This window comes from Nothobranchius furzeri, chromosome 1 (assembly GCF_043380555.1).
Source record: "Nothobranchius furzeri strain GRZ-AD chromosome 1, NfurGRZ-RIMD1, whole genome shotgun sequence".
Taxonomy (NCBI): Eukaryota; Metazoa; Chordata; class Actinopteri; order Cyprinodontiformes; family Nothobranchiidae; genus Nothobranchius; species Nothobranchius furzeri.
Genome location: NC_091741.1, coordinates 91783567 through 91811044, shown reverse-complemented (window position 1 = coordinate 91811044; position 27478 = coordinate 91783567). Strand labels below are relative to the sequence as shown.

The window sequence follows — 27478 nt, the reverse complement described above, 5'->3', positions numbered from 1 at the left end:
GTATGTTTTCTTAAACTAAGTCCTTTGTGGCGCACTACGTTCGGGACTTGACAAAAACGTTTGTCTTTGTCCCGATTACAGTGATTGTAATAACCGTAGACCGCATAGAATTTCGGCATTTTAACGCCCGTCACCAAGGTAAATAGGGTTTTGTGCAGCGTCGGCTACTTCCGGACCCCGATCTGCATTTGGTAACGTAGATGAAACGTCATGTGAAACCCAGCAATGGTTGTGCAAATTTTAAAAAGTATGACGTGTGTCTGTGTATACCTGGGAGGCGGCCAACAAGCCAGCTGAGCTGTTTTTTGGAGATGTTTGTCCAGGAGAGGTTGAGTGTGACCGGCTGTCTCTTAATGATACCGGTGAGGGCCTGAGGAGTAACGGTGTGCTTGATGCTCAGGTCAATTCGTGACCAAAGCCTCTTGTCTAAACACCTACAAACAAGCACATGTTCATGAGCAACACAGTTTCTCTTCCAGAATACAATACTGTATTAATCCCACCGTGAAGAAATTCACTTGTTAAGGCAGCACATAGATACTTAGAGAATAGGGGAAAAGTTGGCTGCATCCAGAAACACAATCCAGTATCATAAGTAAATCATGTTCTCATAAAATGGTTTGTGGCTGATAAATGTTTTGGGAGGGGTGACTATTAGAGCTGCTGCCTACATGAAGTGGATAAGGAGTGGAATAAAAGTGCAAGAACTTGGACTGAAAACTGAAAATAAAACAAAGTGTGCGATGAGACATCAGACTCATCCAACTCGTCCGTAGCTTACGAATAATTTTAATAAGACTGAGTTCATCAAACAATCTTTAAGTGCTCTTGTGATGAGATCACTATTGTGTGTGACAAAACCTACAATAAAGTTAATGTCACAACCATCCTTACTTCCAAGTTCTTTGGTTTGCTGTAAAACATTTTTACTTCTACAGGATTTAGGTCAGTTACTGACATCTGAACCTGTAATTACATTTGTATGACAATAAAGAAAACAGCTTACAGCACAAAGCTAAACCAAATGCTCTTTTTATATATTAAACTGATCTGAATCTGAACTGCAGCAGGTTACAAATGCAACTGACCAAAATGGATTACAAAGACACGATCTACTTTCTGGATAACGCAGTTGGATGTCATACACCGTGTTCGAGATGAGTCAGTTCTGCGCAGATTCGATCACTGGTGATCGGCGAGCAGTGCATGCCGGTTAGATTTGTGTCCGACTTGACGCTGACTTGCTGACGTCATGCATACGTAGGCAACGATAACCTCGTGAGATCAAGGCGGCTGCAGATTTTGGAGCAAGGCGCTGCAGTTGCTCTCCACCGGCTGCAAAACCTAGGGGATGACGGGAAACGCCTGGCTCTCACCTGATCCAAGTTCTGATTGGTTCACATTCTGATCCAAACATCCGGTGGTAGAACATGAAATGTTAGATGGTCAAATGTATTCTGTAAATCATGTAACGTTGATGATGACAACTATATAGGTCATAAAGAGAAATGTAATTTGTGTTATTTTGTCACATTTGCTATGAACACACTAAAGCTACAGCTGATAACCTTTACTTATTCATTTACAATATATGATATCCACAAGCACGTAAGGAAGTGTTTCAGTTGCTAACAGGCACCAGAATTAAAATAAATAATTAAACAAGTGTGAACGCTAACGCGATGTCTTCATCCATCATCACCCGCGAGCTACATGTAGGGAAATCTGTCCGACTTAAATGCCGGCTTTCAGCCACTCCCCCTGCTGCGTCCGTCTGCTCTCGTCTGTTTTCCAGGCGAGGCGCTGCTCAACTCGAAAAAGGCTATAGAAAACCCACAAATGCTGTTTGTGGATAACTCAAATCTGTGATAACATCATGTGACATCTGCATTAAACATCCAATGAACAAAACCAGCCACTTGATCAAAGCATCTCTTGCTGAAACTTATTTGGTTTTCTATTATAGTTTAGAGATTAAACTGAAATATTCTAAAGTGGTCTGGGAAAAGCAAGCCCCTCCAGAATGAGAATCACCCCCAACTCGAATGGGCTCGACACACGAGAGGCAACATCGCCTCTCCTTCATTCATTTTCAATGAGACATGTGCGACAAAGCGATAATGGCGGGTCTCCATCCTGCTAAGCAACATGCAAAAACGTGCATGTGAAATTCTGCGCTCGTGTACAGGCAAGCCAGCGACTTGATCCCAGAAAGTTGAGAAAATTTAAATTTTTCATTACTGTCGCTCAGACAAGGACCAATCAGGGGAGGTTTTATTGATTGACCGCAAACATGGAGGAAAAGTTGATACTTGCTGTGTCGGTTTTTCCCAGAGCTTTACAACATTCCTACAAAAGAATACAGCGATCTTCACAAAAAGGCAGCAGCATGGGAAATCGCTGGTGCCAGAATTAACACATCAGGTAAGTTCACTTTACAGACGCAGACATTTTTGTAAGTTTATCGAGTGCAATAGCAAACCTGAATAAAAAACACTTGTGTATTATATAACTGAACTGCTTTTATGACCCAAAATTCCCTCCAATCTGACAATCAAAACAACGGAAGACTCGCTATTCGCCCTGGACCAGAACGCGTCGCTAGCTTTTGCCACTGCCGTGCGTCTCCTCCCGTATGTCAAGTTATCAAAGCGACGATATTTGCTGATCGCAGTGATTTGTCGCCTCTCGTGTGTCGAGCCCATTAATCAGCTGGGAAAGCAGGTCTTACCATTTGTACCAGTTCTTGCAGACAGCCATACAGATGCACAGATCTGCTCGACTCAAGTAGCGGAAGACAGACACCCAGACCTCCCTCTCACAAGTCGGGCCGCCCCCTGCGCTCTCCCTGTCTGCCTCGGTGCCTCCTTCCTGCAGGGCAGACAGAGGGACGCGGAGGTGATGAAGCTCAGATCCTGAAGATGACGCTCCGTTGCTCAGTTTAGCCGGTCTATTAAAGAAAGCTATTTTTGATGACTCAAGTCTCTCTGGGTGGGAAGTACGAGAGTCTGTGTGTCTGCTCCGTGTGTGTGGAGGCGTGTGTCTGTTTGAGTGCTGATCTGGACAAGGACCAGAATTCCTAATAGGGGGTCTGATGAGGGGTCTGCTCTGGCTGTGGACTGTAGATGGGGCATTCTGAGGAGCAACGGCCTCTAATTTGGGGACAATGGCTGAACAGTCCTGTTTGGCTCTGGGTGGTCTCTGAAGAGTCACTTTAAGAAACGAGCCATCCTTTTCCACTTTTGGAACATCCCGCTCCATCTCTTCCTCCTCCTCCTCCTCTGCACCACTTTGGTTACCCATCTCACTCCCATCATCATCTCGTTCTTTAGCCGATTGTTCTTTTCGCCTCGACTGGGGCCGATTCTCTTTATCTCCTCCTCTCCCATTGGTCACCCCACTCTGATCCTCCTCATCACTGCTGCTGCTGCTGTTGTTGGTGCTGCTGCTGCTGCTGTCCTCACTGTCTTCATCCAGCTCTGCACGGCTTGCTCCGTCTCTGAAGCCTCGCCCTGCTCCCCCTCCCCGGAGCCTCACACCTCTTCCCCTCCCTCTGCGGGGTTCTCCTCTGGGCTCGAGCACCAGATGCTTCTGGACGGACCCGGTCGGTCCAGAAATGCTGCTGTAAGATGACCTACTAGCCCAGGTGAAGCCCCGGCCTCTGCTCTGAGACAATCTGCTGCTTGGGGAGTGCAGACGAGACAGCAGCCTGGAGCTGAGCATCCTAGGAGAGCGATCTAGAGACGCCTGCTTCTGTAAAGAATGGGATAAAGACCAGTCACAAATACTCAAATGAAAATGTAATGACCAAAAGATATTGTAATTTAGTGTTATAGCAATACTGAACAAATCTAAAGTGTATTTCTTACCCTCAAAAGTTTACTTCTCTCCAGTTTTATCTGCAATAAGAAGTGATGAAAAAAAAAAGTCAAGTTGATAAAACAACTTAAAACTCAATTTAGTGTCCAACAGGGTTGGGTAAACTCTGTACCTTTTTGGTACCGACTGAAGCATATATTTGTTAGTGATGAATTTTGGTACTTTTCCAAAAAATGTCCCCGCTAATGTGGGTCTCCATTTCTTTTACAGCTGCACCGTGTCACGTGACGGGAGTAGGAGACAAGTTTGTTAATTCACACACAGCCCGCTCCTCCCCCTTTCAACAACACCTCCTGCAAGCTAAACGAGTTACAGGTAGAAAATGCCCCCCCAAAAATCTAATGTTTGGCTGCATTTTATAAAGGTAAATGAGCAAAATGCAACATATGCAAGAACATTTGTCCTGTAAAAAACAGGAATACCAGCAGCTTGTCAAAGCACCTCATCCTGCATGGGGATGAGCGTGTAGTCATTGATGGCAAAAAAAAAAGCAAAGCAGAGTTTGTAGCCTTCATCCTTTGCTGCATCAATAACACTCGAGGTGTGTGAGGGGGAAGGCAGCGTCAGCAAAACCACAGAAAGTTCCCAAGCAATAATAAACAAATAATTAAAGCATAAATACGCCATAAAACAAACTTCTCAGCCATTTGTTTACCTAGCATTAGAAAAAAATGCAGTTCAGCAGGCTTGTTATTGATATGAAGTGAAGCGTAAGTCTTACTGAAAGGCTAATCTACTGCTCGTCATATTTAGTGTAACTGTTAACCTATGGGGAACACTTGAAGAGGAGCTTCAGAAACATCTACAGGGACAATCATCAAAAGTGAGCATTATTGCATCTTTTATTTGCCTTTTCTTTAGCTTGCCTTAAGTTATTCCTCTACTTTTTTTGAACTGCTACATATTTTTCAATCCAGCAAAAGAAGGCACTGAACCCTCAGAGGAAGATGGAGCAGCAGGCACAAAGGTGTGTATATATTTATACGCACATCATTTTTGAGAAGATATCAAGATGGAAAATAAGAATTATCTAACATTTCCTTCCTGTATTTAAAATTTCATATAAACAGAAGCGATCCAGGCTTTCAGCCCTTGAGGAACTGTTTTCTGAAGCAGTTTCTACTATCACCACGACAGATCAGGGCTGTATATAAACAGATCTGTGCATATTTGTGTAGGAATGATTTTATGCATTGTGTGGTATTTACCAATTTGTACTTTTATGTAAAAATGTTCCTAAATACAAGAACCGCTCTGACCATGTGTATAAACAGCATCTAGTGGTAGAATGAGGGAACTGCAGTACTAAAGGTCTCAGTCCTCCACACATGTTCCTCATCTATAAAGTATTTTACACAATAAATAATCATGTCTGTGGAAGAACAGCCATTTTGCTAAATTGGTGCTAAAACCAATAAGACACATGTGACCGACAGGAATCTGACATTATATCATGGTTGTTCTGTGTTGGAGGATTTGGCAGAGCATGCTCTCTGGAGGGAACAAGTCCTCTGTGAACGCACTGATCTCCCACAAGGAGATCCTTCTGGAGCTACGCTGTGACGTGGGACCCATTGTGGAGCTACAGATCAACCACACAAATCTGGTTCCAGTTCATTTTTTATTTTACAACTACGAGAACCTCCCCAGAACCTCCTCTGCTCCCTGATCATACACGCTGCGTTGCCAAGGTAACCAGACTGGATCACAGCTCAGAAGAGACTGCTCTCTCAGACAACATTTCCAAATAAAACTAACTCTAAACAGAACGACTCCTTAAACGTACAATGTAAATGACAACCAGTTACTCTACAATTTATCATATAAATTTTTTCATTTATTCCTGACAGAAACCTCTCCTCTGTCCCGACCGCGTTTATAACCTCTGCAACTTGTTTGGTTCTCTTGCACTTCGGCAGCCCGTGTCTCGATCTCGCTGTCAATGTTTTTTTTTTCCTGGGGGAGGGAAACACCCAGGGAATTCCATCATGTGGTGAGGCCAAAGTGTTAGAGTGGATGCTTCGTATTTTGTACACCAAAGTATAGCTTGTACTTTATCTTTTTATTTTCATACACATATTTAAGTCTTGTGCCTTTACTGTTTGCACTGAATGTTTTCTGTGATTTTTAGTTTAATAAAAACTTTTCGTACTCAAAATTTCTCTTAGAATTATACATATAGGTATAGAAAAAAAAGCATCGGTATGGTTAAAGATGTAGTATCGAAAAAATATTTAACACCCAGCCCTGAGCCAGGTGGAGGTGTGGCTGCTTCACCTGGAGACCAGTGCAGTGCAGCCACGTAGTCATTTGCTGACGTCACTTTTTCAGCTTAGCCATCAGCCACAGCTGACTCTAAATAAGTGTGGAGCAGAGTTTTAACCTGAAGATGGAGAAACCATTACGGTTTTGGGCTGAAATATTAAATTTAAACTAAGTTGCACTAAACTGCCACACTAATGATTACACACGTCTACAGCACCATTAGACACTCATCTGTACAGTTTACCAGCAACAAAGTTTAAGTTTATTTTGAGTTGATCAGGACGTGATGTACAGGTGCTGGCCAGTAAATTAGAATATCATCAAAAGGTTGAAAATATTTCAGTAATTCCATTCAAAACGTGAAACTTGTACATTATATTCATGCAATGCACACAGACCAATGTATTTCCAATGTTCATTACATTTAAATTTGATATTCATAAGTGACAACTAATGAAAACTCCAAATTTGGTATCTCAAAAAATTAGAATATTCTGAAAAGGCTGAATATAGAAGACACCTGCTGCCACTCTAATCAGCTGATTTACTCAAAACACCTGCAAAGGCCTTTAAAAGGTCCCTCAGTCTTGTTTTGAAGGCACCACAATCATGGGGAAGACTTCTGACTTAACAGCTGTCCAAAAGACAATCATTGACACCTTGCACAAGGAGGGCAAGACACAAAAGGTGATTGCTAAAGAAGCTGGCTGTTCGCAGAGCTCTGTGTCCAAGCACATTAACAGACAGGCGAAGGGACGGAACAAATGTGGTAGAAAAAAGTGTACAAGCTCTAGGGATAACCGCACCCTGCAGAGAATTGTGACGACAAACCCATTCAAAAATGTGGGGGAGATCCACAAAGAGTGGACTGCAGCTGGAGTCAGCGCTTCAAGAACCACCACGAGGAGACTCATGAAAGACATGGGATTCAGGTGTCGCATTCCGTGTGTCAAGCCACTCTCGAACATGAAACAGCGCAAGAAGCGTCTCGCCTGGGCCAAGGACAAAAAGGACTGGACTGATGCTGAGTGGTCCAAAGTTATGTTTTCTGATGAAAGCAAGTTCTGCATTTCCTTTGGAAATCAAGGACCCAGAGTCTGGAGGAAGAGCGGAGAAGCACAGAATCCACGTTGCATGAGGTCCAGTGTAAAGTTTCCACCGTCAGTGATGGTGTGGGGTGCCATGTCATCTGCCGGTGTTGGCCCACTCTGTTTCCTGAGGTCCAGGGTCAATGCAGCCGTCTACCAGGAAGTTTTAGAGCACTTCATGCTTCCTGCTGCTGACCAACTTTATGGGGATGCAGACTTCACCTTTCAACAGGACTTGGCACCTGCACACAGTGCCAAAACCACCAGCACCTGGTTCAAGGACCATGGTATCCCTGTCCTTGATTGGCCAGCAAACTCGCCTGACCTTAACCCCATAGAAAATCTATGGGGTATTGTGAAGCGGAGGATGCAATACGCTAGACCCAACAATGCAGAGGAGCTGAAGACGACTATCAGAGCAGCCTGGGCTCTCATAACACCTGAGCAGTGCCACAGACTGATCGAGTCCATGCCACGCCGCATTACTGCAGTTATTGAGGCAAAAGGAGCCCCGACTAAGTATTGAGTGCTATACATGCACATTCTTTTCATGTTCATTCTTTTCAGTTGGCCAACATTAGAGAAACAAACATTTTTTCATTGGCCTTTAGAATATTCTAATTTTCTGAGATACCAGATTTGATGTTTTCATTGGTTGTCACCTATAAATATCAAATTTAAATGTAATAAACATCGGAAATACATTGGTCTGTGTGCATTGCATGAATATAATGTACAAGTTTCACGTTTTGAATGGAATTACTGAAATATTTTCAACCTTTTGATGATATTCTAATTTACTGGCCAGCACCTGTATAGGTATAGAAAAAAAAGCATCGGTATGGTTAAAGATGTAGTATCGAAAAAATATTTAACACCCAGCCCTGAGCCAGGTGGAGGTGTGGCTGCTTCACCTGGAGACCAGTGCAGTGCAGCCACGTAGTCATTTGCTGACGTCACTTTTTCAGCTTAGCCATCAGCCACAGCTGACTCTAAATAAGTGTGGAGCAGAGTTTTAACCTGAAGATGGAGAAATCATTACGGTTTTGGGCTGAAATATTAAATTTAAACTAAGTTGCACTAAACTGCCACACTAATGATTACACACGTCTACAGCACCATTAGACACTCATCTGTACAGTTTACCAGCAACAAAGTTTAAGTTTATTTTGAGTTGATCAGGACGTGATGTACTTATCGGTCTTAAAGATTTGATTAAAAACCAGATAAAAAAAACCTCTTTGAATAACGAGTCTTAATTACCCTCTTCTTTAGCCGGTACTCCAGTGCGTTCTCTCTTTTGCGATTCTGTTGATGCTGCAGCAGCAGTTTCTGTGAAGGTGGTGGTGCTGTCTGTCGGCCTTGAGGCCGACTACGTTTCCCTCGTTTCACCCCGTCACCTGCACAGTTACCTTCCTGGTAAGCGAGCTTGGACTGTGGCGAAAACGTTGATCCATCTGAATCTCCACTGTCCTCATCACTAGAAGACTAAATGTTAATGTAACGGTTAATTTGAGAACCAACAGCAGTTACAAATGTTTGATGAGAACAGAAAAGTGTTTCTGAAACACAAAGTGAGGATCTGAGCTGTACCTCTGATGCAGAGTCTTTGCCCTGGTAACATTTAGGACACTCCCAGCAGCTGGGTAAGTCCTCATTGATCTTCCCATCACCAGGTTCCTGAAACGAAACAAAGCTCGACAAATGCAGCAAAACAAACAGCTTAGAAACTCTGTGAAATATTTTGTTTTTGGATTACTGACGGACTGACTGAGTTTAACTGGTTGAAACTGAAGTTAATGATCTCACTCTGTTGTCTCTGAACAACTACACTTGTGCCACTTGCACACTAGCATCAGCTCCACTCCGCGCAGCCCACCCCAGCCTCTCCGTGTTCGTTCCACACTGCATTAGGAATGCGCACGTAATTGAGCACATGGGTAGTCTCCAAAATTGGCACAAAAATATAAATATCAGTGATGTCATGAGCATATGGGCAGAGCAACAGAGCAAGGAGAAGTCTCCATTATTAAACAAAAGCGGCCTGAGCATCTTCCTTTTGGAGACTCTGACTCTCTCTCTGTGTGTGTGTGTGTGTGTGTGTGTGTGTGTGTGTGTATATGTGCGCTCCTCACGGTGGGGAGAGAAAACGGCTTCAGCCAGAGGCACGTTAACTCCACAGCATCCAGAATGACAATGAAGTGCACATGCGGAAGGCCCCGCGGGCTGTTTCTGTCAACCAGAGGCTCCCCCTAATGGTGAGTGAGACTTTGAGCCGGCCAATCATTCAGCAGTTGGACCAGTTCGGCTTAAGGCAGACCGCCTCAGGAAGAGTGGACAACATCTGGTTGCGAGTCGGAAAATCCAAGGCTACCCAAAAGAGAACACTCCTAACCCGGCGCAGGCGGAGCAGAGCTGATGCTAATGTGTAAGTGCCATTAGAGCCAATCACCACTCGTCACACTGGCCAACTCTATGAATGCACTTAACACACAACTCTTGCTGGTCGCATGTGGGAAGCCCTCGTTGGCTGATTCAACCCACCAATCAGAGGTGGTAGGAGAGAATTTGTGCCGGACAAACAGTCCAGTGTCACCTTGGTCCCAGTCAGACCGCTGAGGAAGAGGTCTGATAAAGAGTCACCTCAGAACAGAAAACACACATATTACCTAGAAGTGAAACCAAAAAAAGCTATCCAGCCCATATTGTACGGATCCAGACGTGGAAGCGGCATTAGAACCCTGGTCATGAAATCATCTATAGAACACAACAAACTTAAACTCTCTTTAGTCCCCTCCAAAAGGGTCAAAGCTTTTCTGCAGTCTCCCATAAGTGAGGAAAGAAACTGCTGATCCTAAGTAGGAATGCATCTGTTACACAGGATTTCTGTTTTGGAATTCCTATAAATTAATTTGGCATTGGACACCAAGTCAGATTTTAGGTTTATCAAAAGGGTAAATGCTTCCAGACACCTGAAGAAAACACACCTTCACACACTGTCGATGCACAATCTGTGAACAGACTGTGCACTCCATGAGAGAGTGAGTGCTCGGATTTGATTCATCAAACTCCCCCTCTCCACACACGGCACACCGGGCTGTGTTCGGCAAGGCAGGCTGGAGGGCGGATAAAATAACATTTATTGGCGACACTGATTTGTTAAATTGCAGCTTTGAAAATTAATGAAATTCATCAGTGAGGCTTTTTATGCCCAATTATCTGTTTAGTCTCACAAAAGATATTAAGTATGAGTTTGAGGACCTACTGTTAAACACTGCCGCATCATGCAGCCCTTCTTCATGCGCCCAGGCCCACCAAACTTCCTCATGTCATGGCAGTACTGGCAGGCACCACACTCTTTCCTGCGACAGCCAGCACAACGTTTGCACCTGACTCGTCTGCGCCTCAGAGCTGAGAGTGAAGTTCCTTTGGTGGGTCTCTGGGACTTGTGGAGGGACGGGCCCATAGGACGATAAAGAACAGGTGCAGGTGGAGTGGGAGCAGGAGGCTGGTACCATGATGGCTGTAGGAATCAGGCAGAAAGTACACAGTTTAGACGAACGTCCCCCAGTCTATGTGATGATGAAGTACTCTGAACTAACTGAATGTGTGCGAGACTCCCTTCTGTGCTCACCCTTTTAGGCCATTTGACAATAGGCTCCCCAGTGTAGACTAGCTTAACTTGGTCAGATGCACATTTCCTCAGGACATCCTGGACACAAAATTGGGACGTGAAAATAGCACTATTAGAAAATGGGTCTGAATGAAGATTAGAAATGATAGAAGTTTGGAAACACCAACCTTCATGTCCTCCAGCAGGGCTGCTGCATTTTGAATCCCAGCAGGAACACACTTTTTGTTGGCAGGAAGCTCCTCCAGCTTCCCTAGAAGGTTCCAAAGGCCCTCCAACTCAAAAGGGGTCAGGAAATGCCGAGGTGTGTTAACTTGAGGCTTTTGTTTTTCGATTTCTTCTTTCTTTATTTCCAATTCGGTGACATTAACTTCATTTTCAGAGTCACTGTTGATCCCATTTGAAGTTTCGTCCATGGAGACATCATTAATCTCCAAGTCAGAGGGGGTCAGTCCTGAAAGCAAGTGCAGGTTGGTGATAAATCTGCTTCAAAATAGAACTGTCTTTGTTTTTATTCTTCCTTACCGATACCAAGAGAGTATTTTTGGAACTCAGGCGTGAGGTGAGAGATGTTGGTCAGACAGTAGAGGTACCTCTCCAGGACATACCAGCACATCTCATAGTAGAATGGGTAGCGAAACTTTGCTGGCACCTAAAAGAGGGTTAGTTGTAATAAAATTCAGGTTTGATCAAAAACATTAAAACTACTAAACATGAATGCACAGGTTTACTAACGTTGATTCTGTGTGTGTATAAATAGATGTTACTGCTTTAGTAAAACCTGGGAGGCATGATGCCTCTCTACCTAATATCTTAAACATACAAGAAAGGGCAGGAGACCAAAGAAGTGAAACAATGGATGTCCTGAGAAAAAGATCATTATAATCTCTATGATCTACATATGACCATGCCTTCTATAGTCCCATAATCTGACAGAACAGAAGAATTTCAGGGTAACTTATTTATGAAAATCAAACAAATAGAACTAGTAATGTGTTGAGCTTCTCACCCGAGTACGGTCTTCTATGTTGTAGATGCAGAGCTGCATGGGGATGTTAAAGCTGTGAAGGAAATTTCCTCCAAACACCAGAGTGTCCTGTGGGGTGTAGACTGCATGAATCCAACCTACAACACATGAAGTAGAGCTGAGTGGTCAAAGGAAGGCTGGGCTGACAGAAGAGGGAGAAGACTGTATTCAACTGGTTGGTTGTTACAGGGCATCACACCTGATGGGATGATGAAGGTGTTGCCCTGTTTGAGCTCTATCCTCTGACAGTCGTGACACTTGTCCCCCAGGAAGATGTCTCCTTGCTTTCCTGATAAAACCCAGTTTTCATACATGTCCAGATTCTGAGGTGTGGGTGGAATCAGCCAGAACACCTGCAGAAAGTACACAGTAAGTGCATAAACAGGTCCGAAGAATAAAGAATAAACCTGCTCACTTAGTTCAATTATCCCTTGCATTAGATAACATTTATTCAGGTCCACCTTTTCAAACTATCTTTTTTTTTCCACTCAGTAAGAGGGATGAAAGGATCCCTGATTAGTGAGGATGCATGAGAGCAGTCAACACGTCAGTATTTCACTGGGCCGAGGCAAGCTGCTTTCAGCTGCAGCTTTGATACTACATGAAAGCATCAGTGTTCAGATAATTCAGGCAGACGTAAAAATAAAGTACAAATAATTAACATTACATTTGTTTTGATTTATAATTTAGAATCCAAGTAGAAAATTACACCTGTAAACTTTGGAAAAAACCAGATGACAGATTAGATTTGAAACCTCTGAAATCTTGGATTTGTTTTAGATGACAAGAAATGTACGTTTTAATCAGTATGATGTTTCCTGAGACTCCAAGAACAGCATGCCCTCTGTCACCTATAAACCTATTTTGATTATTATTTGAGGTTTCAGATGGTCTTGTATCAATCCGAGATCACGTTACCAGGATTATGCTTTTTATAAACGTCTAGGCCAAACTTAAAAATGTTGTACAAGTTTAAACATTTTCTGCGTACTTGTAATAATGAGTTTAGAAGCAGTATAGATAAAATCCAGCCTGATAACATTCAGTGTTTTGCAGTAAAGCCTCCCATTAGAGGTAAGACTCATTTATAACAACATCAATACAAATTAGTGCTTTAGCTGAATTTGCAGAGTAACATGGGAAGAACCAGCAGAGTATTTCAAAATGACACCATAACTATTATAAATGTGTCATAATTAAAACAGGAGTTTAGAAGAAACCGGTACTCAGAAATTTTGGTTTAAACGAACAACGGATCAAAAGAACAAATGTAATAAAAAGGGATTTGCATGAAACCATGAAAAAAGATTCATGGCACTAATTTAAATTTCAATGATCAAATACAAGATATTAAGTACTAAAAGAGATAAAATCAATCTGCCTATAATCCTGTGTGTTTTTGCTATCATTCAAACTTTAAAACTTGTGTTTTGTGCCTCATGATGCCAACACTGACCTTTGCCCCTCGCAGGATGTGGTACCAGACTGAAGTTCCACCAAAGTCAATGTGAAAGTCCGTAAAGCATCCCTGCACACTCATGAGACAGTACCTGAGAAATAGACAGAGGCTCACATAGAAATACATAAAAGGCCCAAACTGAGACAAAACACACTTGACAGAGTTTCACATGAGTGAAGATTAAGTGTGGATTACTCACTTCTGGACTTTGGGATAATGCATGTCTATGATGGCATTGGTGGAGTCTCTCTGTCGCTCCTTGAGATGGCGAGGCCACATGTTGTCCACCCAATCTACAAGGTCCACCTGAGTGGAGCAGGGAGCATAGCAGAGGAATTTATGTTTTAGATTGTGTATAGATTTAGATTAGTCAGAGCTATAAGACGACGATGACCTTACCGATGCCGGTCGCTTGACCAGATTCTCTAGTTTCGTGTGGCTGAACTCCAGGCTGATGACGTTGTAGAGTTTCTCTCGCTCAGACGGTGGTGTCTCATAGTAGCGTCCCCACTGAGCCATTGACATCTCAATTCCCTTCTGGGTGTTTACATCCATCACGTCTACGATTCGTCGACTTCCTATAAAGAGATTTTACAGAGATTCAACAATAAAAACACATACATATGTACTTTCTAATTCAACATGCTCTAAACTAATTCTTATTAAGTGCAACAGTGTGTGGGCCACCTAAGGACCAAAATAGTGAAAAAGTTATTCAATCACAGTGTCAAAGAAAAGATGTCATGGTTACAAGGTTTCTACTACAACACTGATATTAGAAATGTTTTGCCTTGCTAATTTCTCCAGAAAATGTTTAAAAAGGTACTACAGCCGTCAGGACAGCTGTGCTGTATTTTTGATTTCAAACTCTAAATGCAATCACTTTAATAAACATGTCACAAACTTACCAACAAACAACTTCACATCACTCACGCTGAAGTCAGAATCAGGCATCCTATGGCAGAGAGGGTCACATTGTTGCATTTACTGAGTAACAGCTCAGCACCTTCTGTGTGGTTGTTGTATGATTCGACATTGTGACTTACTGTAGACCAAGACCATCAGCCTTCCTAAATATGATGGGTTCCCGGAGCCCGTCCCTCTGTATGTATTCATACGTGAAATCTAAACAGGAGATGAAAATAAAAGAAATAATTCAGAAAGCCACAAACTTCAAAAGTAACTGAGCTAAAACCAGACCTAACTGCTACGGTTTAGCAGATAATCTCTTCTCTTGTCATTTTATTAATAGCTTTAATAACTACTTTCCTTTACCAGACATGAGATGGTCCTATCTGATTATATGACTGCTTATTTACAGGCAGATGTCTCACCTTTACCCTCCATAAGTTTGACCAGCTCAGAGCCAAACCTCTCACACTGCAGCTTCTCATCCAGGTCAAACATCCGTTTGCCTTCAATTTCATCATCTGAGATCCCATCATCCTGATAGCGGCGACGCGTGCCTGTGCGCTGAAGATAAGAGGGTTTTCTGTTACCTTCTACATCAAACACAAAACAATTTTATTTGACGAGGATAGCAGGAGTTTCTTTATGCTGACTCATTTTAGTTGGCACAATGATTAATGATAAATGACCCGCACTTGTATAGCGCCTCTCAGAGTAAGGACTCCAAAGCGCTTTACACTACAATGTATCGTTCATCCATTCACACACACATTCACACACTGATGGTGATGAGCTACAATGTAGCCACAGCTGCCCTGGGGCGAACTGACAGAGGCAAGGCTGCCGAGTACAGGCGCCACCGGTCCCTCCGACCACCACCAGTAGGCAAGGTGGGTTAAGTGTCTTGCCCAAGGACACAACAGCAGAATTATCTGTCCGGAGCCGGGATCGAACCTGCAACCTTCCGATTACTGGACAACCCGCTCAACCTGTTGAGCAACAATCTTTGTTGGTGAGTTGGGCACAATTACCTCTTCAATCAAACTTAATTCTGTTAACACACAATTTTAAAGAGAAAATAAGAGTTTTTTAAAGTAGACATTTAAGATTATTCTTGTTGTGAACTGATTCTCGTCTCATCTTCCTCCACTTATCCGGGTCCAGGTTGCGGGGGCAGCATCCCATCTACGGAGCTCCAGACCGTCCTCTCCCCAGCCACCTCCACCAGCTCCTCCGGCAGGACCCCAAGGCATTCCCGGACCAGATTGGAGATGTAACCTCTCCAACGTGCCCTGAATCGACTCGGGGGCCTTCTGCCGGCAGGACATGCCCGAAACACCTCCCCAGGGAGGCGTCCAGGAGGCATCCTGACCAGATGCCCAAACCACCTCAACTGACTCCTTTTGATCCGGAGGAGCAGCGGTTCTACTCCGAGTCCCTCCCAAATGTCCGAGCTCCTCACCCTATCTCTAAGGCTGAGCCCGGCCACCCCACGGAGGAAACTCATTTCGGCCGCTTGTAACCGCGATCTCGTTCTTTCAGTCATTAACCAAAGCTCATTAATTCAATTCAAAAATACTTTATTAATCCCAGAGGGAAATTGATTGCTGTAGTAGCTCAGAATAATAATAATAATCAAGTCATCAAAGAGTTATTGTATATTACAATGGCTGTTGGCAGGAAGGATCTCCAGTAGCGGTCAGTGTTGCAACGAAACTGAAGAAGCCTCTGACTGAAGACACTCATCTGTTGTCGGACAGTCTTGTGAAGAGAATGCTCAGGGTTGTCCATAATTTTCTTGATTCTCTGGAGAATCCTTCTTTGCATTAACTCCTCCAGTGGTTCCACAGTCGTCCCCAGAACAGAACCAGCCTTTTTTATTAGGCTGTTGAGCCTTTTCAGGTCCCTGCTTCTGATGCTGCTACCCCAACAGACGATGGCTGAAGAGATTACACTCTCAACAACAGACTTGTAGAAGATCTGCAGCATCTTGCTACAGACATTGAAGGACCTAAGCTTCCTCAAGAAGTGCAGTCTGCCGTGTCCCTTCTTGTAAACGGCTTTGCTGTTCTTTCTCCAGTCCAGTCTGTTGTCCAAATGAACTCAAAGGTATTTGTATTGCTCAACCACCTCCACTTCTTCTCCCATGATGGAAACAGTGTTTGACTCCACCCTGTTTCTTCTGAAGTCTAAAATCATCTCCTTTGTTTTGTTCACGTTCAAGGTCAGATGATTGTTTCCACACCATGCCATAAAGCGCTCCACCAGCTCTCTGTACTCAGCTTCCTGTCCATCTCTGATACACCCGACAACTGCAGAGTTACCTGAGTATTTCTGTAGATGACAGGTCTCTGATTTGTACTGGAAGTCTGAGGTGTACAGGGTGAAAAGGAATGGTGAGAGTACAGTCCCCTGTGGTGCTAAATGTTACTGATCGCCTGGTTTGATGTGCAGTTCTTCAGCCTCACAAACTGTGGTCTGTTTGTCAGGTAGACTTTAATCCAGGAGATAGTTGAGGCCCCCACCTGTGTCTTCTGAACCCTTTTCAGATAGACATTCTTGAATATGTGTGGACAATTCAATCCGGTTTTTAACCGGAACTGTGTTTTCAGACACACCACTTTTGTACCGGAACTCCTCCTTCCGGCTGCCTTCACACAGCAGGGAAAAGTTCCAGAGGTTGGGGGGGGGGGGGGGGGGGGGGGGGACATAGTGCGGCGGGCGTACTTGCGTCATTTACCCAAACAAAGCCATTCAGTCAAACATGGCAGACGAAGAGATAGAATTCCTCTCACTGATCGGACCTATGTTAAGCATAATTCTGCGCACACGAAGACGCAGAGACCAGGATGATGAAGCTCAATTCAAGATCCCGGGACCCATTTCCCGACCCGAAGGTGCAGGGAAGCTACCCTCTCGTCCCCCTGGGGTAAACCCCAACACACAGGCAGAGAGTCTTGGGGCTAACAAAAAGCCAACCCCAGCCCTCCGCCTCTCACCCGGAGCAACTCCAGCAAAGGAGAGTGTACACCCCTTCTCAAGGACTTGGGTTCCAGAGCCAATGCTATGTGTCGAGGTGAGTGAGACTATATCTAGCCGATACTGCTCAACCTCTGCCACAAGCTCCTACTCCTTCCCCGCCAGCGAGTTGACATTCCAGACATGGAATGAGTGGATCCCGGGAAAAGCAGAATCAGCTGAAAGAGCAGAACAAAGCTAACTCAGGGGTTTACTAACCATCAAAATTAAGTGTTAGTGCTAACCATCTAACCTATGAGAACCCAACCAATAGACCCTTTTACTGTTTGTAAACAATTTAACGTCAGCGAGAATGCGCGTGCAGCTTGGCAACAGAGAATGGCGTTGTTTCAGGCTTTATCAAGCTATGCTGCGGGGTTATCACCGACAAATCTTGAATGTTATATTATTAAACTCACTTTAACGAATGGCAACAGACTCCCGGATCCCTGTGGCATTACGGAATGGGTGGAAGATGTAGGTGAGTGGCCAGATATCCAGTGGCCCGATATATATACGTTTTTAGTGGAGAGGCCCAGTAAGTACACACGTGAGAAGCTATGGGCATGCAAATCGTTAGCAGCATACAACTATGTTGTCTGTGGCCACGTACAGAAAGTAAAATATCATGACATAGACTCTGAGTTTTGCGTCTTGAAGGCAGAAGTCCTTCCTAGCCAAAGACAAGGACACAAGACTGCTATGTACGAGGCTTGGGTCATAGTAAACAAACCAGAGAACTACGTCTTCACAGCCAACTGTACCTGCATGGCAGGGTGAGTATAGCATAGGTTTCTTTTTTTAGCTAGCTCAGAGTACAATCGTGTTAATTTTAGAGAAATACAGTTTATACTAATATGCAGTGGGAAAATACAGATGAATTAGAATGAAATGTTAATTTGAAGCATGAAATAAAGCGTATACATTTGTTTAATTCTGTCATTTTGATGTTCCAGACTTGGGTCATGCTGCAGCCACACAGCAGCAATTTTATTTGAATATGAGCTTTGTGTTAGTAAATAAATAGACTGCTTAAAAGCAAACCAGCAAACGCAACTTACTTTATTTAATAGAACACACGTTAACCAGCTTTCTGGTGTAATCTTAGTACATAATTACCTTACCTGATATAAAATGGGCGCTACAAACTCGAGCATTTCGGATCATGTTTTCAGTCCGGTTTTGATGGCCTGCAGCCACAGACGCCTCCGATTTTGCTGAAATGGATGTGCTCCCTTCGGAATTCTGTAAAGTTTCAGTCCACTGCTTGAAGAGAAGCGATTCTGGCATCCATACACGCAACAACCCGACATTTTTATGTGCTCAGAACTTCAAAACAAAGGGTTTAAAACGCTGTTTTAGTATCGAGTGTGAATGAGGAAGCCTTCACTCTCGTTGCCAGGCTGCGCGCGCAACTTTTGATGACGTAGGTAGTAAAAGGGTCTATTGGCCAAATGGGTAAAGAGCTCTATTTGATTTGTTAAAAAACATCATTCTTCTGTTTGATTGAAAGAATGCATTATGTGTAGCAAACATCTGAGCTGACCATTCATTGCAATATTTATCTCTTCTTTGCGGTATGCATATTGCGCATGCTGATATCACGATAACGATATATTTGCAATAGGGCTGTAGCGAATCCTCTATGACATCGACGGCTCGATTCTAAAAAATTGTCTACGTCAGATCCGGTAGTCGACGCACCACGCCCACTTGTTGCATCCCCAGGAGTTTGTAAATAGAGGAGGAATCTGCCTGTTTTTCCTCTAGTTCGCCTTCTTCTCTGCCTTCGCTAACATCTCCGCCAAATACTGAAGACCGGGAACAATGTCCGTCTGCTACTAGATTCAGGGTTTCCCTTACATAGCCGTGGCGGCCCGCCACGGCTAAAATCCCACCGCCACGCCTACAAGATCCCAAGTTTTTTTTTTGCTCCGTTTCCCGAAGAAGCAGCGGGAACTACTATGTTGTCGATTGTGATCATAGCCGGCAGACAGCAAGGAGGAGTAGGCAGGGCAAGGTGAAGTTACAGCATAAGTTACTGAGTTTAAAATTAGAAAGGTAGCAGTGGATATAATGCCTTTTGGTTTACATGTTTCAATAGCATTAAGATAAACGAGTGTTGACGATCTTGACAGGGTTTCCTCCAGTGCTTATTAGGCCAGGTTTTCCTCCCCCCACCTGGCTAAACATCACTTATTCATGTAAAATTTATTTTTTTCATGTCTGACTTCAACCACATCTAATACTGTATTACGGCGTGAGCGCAACAGCGACAACTTAAGCTCGATGTGTGAGCAGCCTGAGAGGTTGGGTGTTTCATCTGAACCCTTAAAACCTCCAGCAGGCTACGCTGCACTATTGACGTGTTAGCGCTAACAACTTAGCGACGTGACATGTCTCGGAGAAAGCGTAAAAACACGTTGGACGCTTCTTCTGAAGCGGGAAAATAACACTTCTTCTTAAGCAGAGCACGACGTCGCCTCGGCTCGTACACGGCCGAGCCGGACTGAGCTCGATAACATTGACCCAGCACAGCCACTGGGTCGTTGGAGCTGCCCCGTGACTGCCTGATGGAAAACCAGCGGGTTTCATCAGACTTGTAAAGTTTCTTGTTTTTGCTGGGGACCCCCTGTATTTTACCGCTCCCTCCTGAAGTCTTCCCCTATTAAAATTTAAAATGATTCTGTAAATACCGTGTATCAATAGAAAAAATCTCTGCCTCTGCCAGCTGCAGTAAATGTAGCTTCCAAATAATAAATAAGAGGTGCATTCATCTGTGTATCTCCTTTGACCCGCATTAGTGATATTTTCAGCACCAGAACAGTGAAGCAAAGAAACAGATTCCTGAGTTTGTTAGTAATTTTATTTAGTAGGTGCATCTAACCTGTTCTATTTTTCTCTGAAATGAGATCAGATCAGTGCTTCTATGGGTTGTCTCCACTCTGCATTAGAAATTTTTACTTTATTTAGAGACGTGTCATAATTTCTCCCCAAGCCCAAGTTTATTTAAACTTGGTAACTTGAACTTAACGTTGGTAAAGCTACTGTTAGCATCTTCGCTAACAGCTTCTTGCGTTTGGATAAGCTGTACCGTTTCGGTTTAGAGCTCATCTTTCTTGTGGTGCAGATCTCCCTTTTATTACATTTAGACTGTTGTGGGTTTCGGTTAAGTTTAAAATATCACCTTGAGTTTGTTTTAACCACCCAGTTTAGAGTTTGGACCTTTGGAGATCCTTATTTTGGTCCAGAACCCTGTAATCTTTGCCCAGTGGGACATCCCTAGTTATTTGTACTTTTGTTTCAATTCCCCACAGGCAGAATTAGTTTTATTATTCCCAACCTGTGGATGGAAAGATTTTTGTTTGTTTGTTGTTGTAAATAAACTTGATCATCATTTTAACTTTTAAATCCCAAATTATTGTCCCTTCCTTTTTGTACACAAGCCAAACTCCCCAGGAAGAGTCGTAACACCACTCGCCTCACGCACATAAGTGACCAAAACAAAGCAGTATGGAGACACTCCATCTTCAACCACCTCTCAGGCAGCAGCCTGCACTCCAAGTTCTACACATCACCAGAACATAACCAACCGCAACACAATAAAAGCAGTGTTACACAAAATGGAAGGCCTGTATGTTTATTCTCTTACAGTAATAATTTATCAATTTTTTGAGGAATTTATTAGAGATTTTTTGTTTTTTATTAACTGCAATAGAAAAATAATCATTAGATTAATCATCTAAATAGTCATTAGAATAGTCGACTATTCGATAAAATAATCATCAGAATAATAGTTTTAAAAATAATCGCTTATCCCCAGCCCTAATTTGCAATATATTGTGCAGCCCCAATACATTTCCTGAGATCTCTAGTATGAATGAATGCCTTGTGAGTCAGTCTTTGTGGGGAAAAATAAATACTGGCACTTCTCTTTCAGAAAGTGGAAATTAGCCCATGATGGGGAGAGGGGGGTATGAAAACAAAATTTGGAGTCTTACTAATTATTATGAATGATATTTGGACATCTCGCCTCTGATTGGCTAACAGCAGCATGTCTCCTCCACTGACTTTGTTCACTCTGCAATGTTGATTTTTTTTACCTCCACAATTAAAAACAAGTCTGAAGGAGTTCTGCCATGTTGTGGAGTTGCTAATGCTAACAGTTAGCTTCTAAAAGCCAAGAGGCGCCAACAGCATTCGCTGTCGTGAGCCAAGATGGGTGAGTAGTACAAGAATGTTGATTAGCTGGCTTTTTCTGACCTGAGAGTTTTCTATCGATGGCTAATGCAGGAAATAGGTGTAGTAACCATTTTCACGTTCAGCCTGCATGTGAAATTCTGAGTGACTGATCATAATTCAAAAATACAAAGTTAAAAAGGTTTCTCAGTTAACTTGCTCTTTAAAACAGGACAGGGCCTTTCAGACTATTGCACCCAGACCTTGGAACAGTCTACCTTCAAATCTCCGTGTCTCTTAACACTGTGGAGGTCTTTAAAAATCATCTAAAAACTCACCTTTTCATCCAGGCGTTCCCTCCCTAAATGTTTCAAACAGATGGCTTTGTTCGGGTTCACACCTTCACTTTGTTTATACTCATGATTTTATTTTCTACTTTATCACTGCTATTGTTTTCCTGATGTTTTTTATTGGTTAGAGGTATTTGCCCTGATCTTTATCATGTTGTACAGCGCTTTGTGATTTATATCTGTGAAAGGCGCTATTAGGGTTGTCACGGTAACCGGTATAGCGGTAAACCCCGGTAAAAAAGTTGACAATAAAAATAACCGTCCAGTTTTTAAAAAACTATATTATCTCGGTGGGTTTACCGTGGCCGCGGTTTCGGCGCGATGACCCTTACCAGCCACCGTCGCTTCAGCTGAAGTTCCCGCGGCGCGCACACGCACTTTTTAGTTTGCAACGGCACCAAAACTTTGAAGCTGAAATAATGGCCGAAGGAGGAGACGGCAGCGCCCAGGACATCCATCCGCCCTCAAAGAAGACTAAATCGGAAGTATGGGCATATTTGGGATTTCTGAAAAATGCTGAGGGACAGTTAATACAGGTGCTGGCCAGTAAATTAGAATGTCATCAAAAGGTTGAAAATATTTCAGTAATTCCATTCAAAACGTGAAACTTGTACATTATATTCATGCAATGCACACAGACCAATGTATTTCCGATGTTTATTACGTTTAATTTTGATATTTATAGGTGACAACCAATGAAAACATCAAATCTGGTATCTCAGAAAATTAGAATATTCTAAAGGCCAATGAAAAAATGTTTGTTTCTCTAATGTTGGCCAACTGAAAAGAATGAACATGAAAAGAATGTGCATGTATAGCACTCAATACTTAGTCGGGGCTCCTTTTGCCTCAATAACTGCAGTAATGCGGCGTGGCATGGACTCGATCAGTCTGTGGCACTGCTCAGGTGTTATGAGAGCCCAGGCTGCTCTGATAGTCGTCTTCAGCTCCTCTGCATTGTTGGGTCTAGCGTATTGCATCCTCCGCTTCACAATACCCCATAGATTTTCTATGGGGTTAAGGTCAGGCGAGTTTGCTGGCCAATCAAGGACAGGGATACCATGGTCCTTGAACCAGGTGCTGGTGGTTTTGGCACTGTGTGCAGGTGCCAAGTCCTGTTGAAAGGTGAAGTCTGCATCCCCATAAAGTTGGTCAGCAGCAGGAAGCATGAAGTGCTCTAAAACTTCCTGGTAGACGGCTGCATTGACCCTGGACCTCAGGAAACAGAGTGGGCCAACACCGGCAGATGACATGGCACCCCACACCATCACTGACGGTGGAAACTTTACACTGGACCTCATGCAACGTGGATTCTGTGCTTCTCCGCTCTTCCTCCAGACTCTGGGTCCTTGATTTCCAAAGGAAATGCAGAACTTGCTTTCATCAGAAAACATAACTTTGGACCACTCAGCATCAGTCCAGTCCTTTTTGTCCTTGGCCCAGGCGAGACGCTTCTTGCGCTGTTTCTTGTTCAAGAGTGGCTTGACACACGGAATGCGACACCTGAATCCCATGTCTTTCATGAGTCTCCTCGTGGTGGTTCTTGAAGCGCTGACTCCAGCTGCAGTCCACTCTTTGTGGATCTCCCCCACATTTTTGAATGGGTTTGTCGTCACAATTCTCTGCAGGGTGCGGTTATCCCTAGAGCTTGTACACTTTTTTCTACCACATTTTTTCCGTCCCTTCGCCTGTCTGTTAATGTGCTTGGACACAGAGCTCTGCGAACAGCCAGCTTCTTTAGCAATCACCTTTTGTGTCTTGCCCTCCTTGTGCAAGGTGTCAATGATTGTCTTTTGGACAGCTGTTAAGTCAGAAGTCTTCCCCATGATTGTGGTGCCTTCAAAACAAGACTGAGGGACCTTTTAAAGGCCTTTGCAGGTGTTTTGAGTAAATCAGCTGATTAGAGTGGCAGCAGGTGTCTTCTATATTCAGCCTTTTCAGAATATTCTAATTTTTTGAGATACCAAATTTGGAGTTTTCATTAGTTGTCACTTATGAATATCAAATTTAAATGTAATGAACATTGGAAATACATTGGTCTGTGTGCATTGCATGAATATAATGTACAAGTTTCACGTTTTGAATGGAATTACTGAAATATTTTCAACCTTTTGATGATATTCTAATTTACTGGCCAGCACCTGTAGAAGACGGCTATCCCGTTTGCAGAACGTGCAGGAAACAAGTGTCTGCAAAAGGTAACACTTCGAATCTAATGGCACATCTGTGTGACGATCACCCACGTCTCTACAGCCAGTGCAAGGTAAGTTAACATTAGCATTTTAGCTGAAATGCATGACGTGAGGACTTTTGGTTGAGGGAGAATGCAACGAGTCACTATATACTGCAGCCGCAGCGTCCTCTGCCAGCATTTAAACCGTGTCACACAGACACCCTGTTGCTGGATGAAGCATCTTATTTGTTGATGATGAAGAGAAATATACAATTAGTTCCTTGTCATTGATTTTTTACTTATTCAATGCCATTTATACTTGAACATTTGGATTTGATTACATAGTGTAGTAGTTATTTTAGTAATTTGTTTAAAGTGGCTATTTGTTTTAAATACATATTTTTTAAGGTTGACTTGTACAGTGCTCAAGTCAAGTGTGGACTGGAGTTTTAGATTTTCATTTTGATAATGAAGAAAACAAGTATATGAGAAAACAAGTGGTGTTTCTTTGATTTGTTTACATATTGTTTATGTTTTGAATGTTTGGATTTGTATAATTTAAACCTGCACTGACTACTGTAACATGTTCCAGAAAAATAAGCTATTTGTTCCTTTACTTGTGAAAAGTTGCACTTTTGCTAAGGCTTTGTGTTATTTTAGGTTTAATAAACACTGTTAAACATTTTCAAAACTATTTCAGTTTGTGTAGAACAGGACTATCAATGCTTTCTGAACATATGCAACACCGTTTAAAAAATACCGCGATAATACCGAAAACCGTGATAATTTTGGTCACAATAACCGTGAGGTTAAATTTTCATACCGTGACAACCCTAGGCGCTATATAAATAAACTTTTACTTAACTTACTTTACTTACATACTAAAAAAAATCTGTCAATTCTCAGACAGTTGGGTAAATAAACTGCGTGAAAGCCAGCAGAAACAGTATATGTGGATTATGGAAACCCCTAAGAACTGATCTTTTTAATTGTTTTATTGTAAAGATGATTAAAAGAAAAATTATTGTTCATAGTCTGCATAAAAACTAACTAGCGAACCAACTGCACACACACACATAAAGCAAAAATAACCAATTACTGATAAGACCAAGGGAGATGGTCCCTTTATCTAAACAAATCCTCATAATGTTCCGTTTAAGGCATAAAATCAAAACGCATTGATCCAAGACGATCAGTCAACCAGCTACGAAAGCAGCTCATGTCAGAAAGGAACTACAACAGCATTACAATAGGAGTTAAATCATCTACACATTGCTGCCCCCCCCCCCCCCCCCCACCACCACCACCACCACCAATAAGGCTCGACAGATGGATCAAGCACAACACCCCTGCTCTTGTACTTCCCCACCCCCATCCTTTTAATATACCAGATAGAGTGTTATCTAAACTCTAATGCTCAGAGACTCAGAGTATTATTAATATACTGTTGCTAAATAAGGAAAGGCTAACATAACTAAAATATAAAGTGATAAAACAGAAAGATATAAATTTAAAGTAAAACATCAATCTTTGTTGTTTGTTTAATTTTCTAGAAAGAAGTGTTTTTGGCAAATAAGCCAACTAACCACCAATTCTAAACTCTAAAAACATTAAAATATTAGATTTTCACATCAAAAGTCACTGGTGTATTGATACTAATAGCCAGTGATTAGAAAGAGTATTGCTTTATTTACAAAGGGGAAGCGAGGTCGCAGAACAAACGCTGTCAGGTTATATGGTGAACTTGACCTTCTGAACCCAGGCTCTTTAAACAAGTTCATTACTGTCAGAAGACTTCTTACCCCCGAACGCCTGCTGCTCTGACTCAATGTGTCAAAGAAAAGCTAGCTGTCCGACTCAAACAGCACTTTTAACCACCTCAATGCTTTTGAAACCATTATGAGAGAAGCAAAGACGTCAGATAACACATCTCAGCCTGGTATTGTGTACATAAAACAAGTGTTCAGCGGACGATGCGGCTAGATGCAGCAGTTACTTACCAAACGTTTGCTGTACCGTGTATGATGATCCTCCATAATCAGTCTACAAAAGAGGAATCGGGTTGGGAATGGGTCATTAGGGTGCACTGAAACAAAACGCAATGACTATTCCAACGTTTTACAGTGGTTTACAATTTAGGGGCAGTGATGGCTTTCTCTGAAATCCGTCCTGCTAACGTTAGCCAACTAGCTACGGTTAGCATCACATAAAATTGCAAACATGTACATTGTGCTTTTGGCATTTCTTATGCAGACAAGTGCCGAAAAAAGTGTCAATAGCTCGACAAGAAAAGAAGACACAGTGTATCGATTTAAATAGCCTGGCGTCATCTGCAAATAGCTCAGCTGACTATCGCTTCTGAAGTCGTCGGCTACCGTTGATGCTAGCTAGTTGTCGTTAGCCCGTCTACAGCAGTTAGAAGCTTTACTTTTTACCTTTTAACTCTTTTCAAACGTAGTGGCTAAAACAATGTGTCCCGACTAGAGCCTTGGAAACATAACCGTGAAGTTCGTTCCCATGTTATGTTGTTTAACCCTCCATATATTGTTCTGTTTATTATTGTGCGATAAAGTTACTCGACGCTCCAGGCCGCCATTTCGGCTAGTCAGAAAACACACTCACACACAAAAAAACGAAACCGTTTACGGCCCGCCCCCTATCTCACGCCATTGGTCAGATTAAGATCACAGCCTTGCTGTGATAGGACACAGCAGGTGTAATTTAAAGAACTGGATTACATTACCATAGATAATTTTTAGCTTCACCATCTGACGTGTGATTTCTTTGATTTCATTATGACAAAATGAAACACAAAGATACACCATGATTGGTTATATAATGGGATGGATCGTCCACGTTTTTGTGCGTCGAGTGTGTCTTCTAGACACAAAATTAAGGGGAGCATCATGAGCAGAAGAGTCAAATAAACGTATACAGGTGCTGGCCAGTAAATTAGAATATCATCAAAAGGTTGAAAATATTTCAGTAATTCCATTCAAAACGTGAAACTTGTACATTATATTCATGCAATGCACACAGACCAATGTATTTCCGATGTTTATTACGTTTAATTTTGATATTTATAGGTGACAACCAATGAAAACATCAAATCTGGTATCTCAGAAAATTAGAATATTCTAAAGGCCAATGAAAAAATGTTTGTCTCTCTAATGTTGGCCAACTGAAAAGAATGAACATGAAAAGAATGTGCATGTATAGCACTCAATACTTAGTCGGGGCTCCTTTTGCCTCAATAACTGCAGTAATGCGGCGTGGCATGGACTCGATCAGTCTGTGGCACTGCTCAGGTGTTATGAGAGCCCAGGTTGCTCTGATAGTCGTCTTCAGCTCCTCTGCATTGTTGGGTCTAGCGTATTGCATCCTCCGCTTCACAATACCCCATAGATTTTCTATGGGGTTAAGGTCAGGCGAGTTTGCTGGCCAATCAAGGACAGGGATACCATGGTCCTTGAACCAGGTGCTGGTGGTTTTGGCACTGT

The 27478-nt window shown here is 42.7% G+C and overlaps 1 protein-coding gene across 2 annotated transcripts in view; it reads right to left on the bottom strand.

Moving 5' to 3' along the window:
* Positions 1-26580, bottom strand: part of kdm2ab (lysine (K)-specific demethylase 2Ab) — a 28316-nt gene extending 1736 nt beyond the window's left edge. For both annotated transcript variants that reach the window (XM_015945923.3, XM_015945933.3), the window contains exons 1-20: positions 26414-26580; positions 25979-26021; positions 14684-14822; positions 14396-14474; positions 14258-14304; positions 13749-13927; positions 13549-13655; positions 13347-13440; positions 12090-12243; positions 11873-11988; positions 11389-11515; positions 11034-11317; positions 10867-10944; positions 10498-10755; positions 10220-10348; positions 8826-8912; positions 8496-8720; positions 3870-3899; positions 2732-3753; positions 271-434 (exon numbers count right to left, since the gene is read on the bottom strand). In XM_015945923.3, the coding sequence (XP_015801409.3) occupies positions 271-434; positions 2732-3753; positions 3870-3899; positions 8496-8720; positions 8826-8912; positions 10220-10348; positions 10498-10755; positions 10867-10944; positions 11034-11317; positions 11389-11515; positions 11873-11988; positions 12090-12243; positions 13347-13440; positions 13549-13655; positions 13749-13927; positions 14258-14304; positions 14396-14474; positions 14684-14822; positions 25979-26014 (3355 nt within the window). In that variant the 5' untranslated portion in view covers positions 26015-26021; positions 26414-26580. The remainder of the gene's footprint in view (positions 1-270; positions 435-2731; positions 3754-3869; positions 3900-8495; positions 8721-8825; positions 8913-10219; positions 10349-10497; positions 10756-10866; positions 10945-11033; positions 11318-11388; positions 11516-11872; positions 11989-12089; positions 12244-13346; positions 13441-13548; positions 13656-13748; positions 13928-14257; positions 14305-14395; positions 14475-14683; positions 14823-25978; positions 26022-26413) is intronic.
* Positions 26581-27478: the final 898 nt, after the last annotated feature.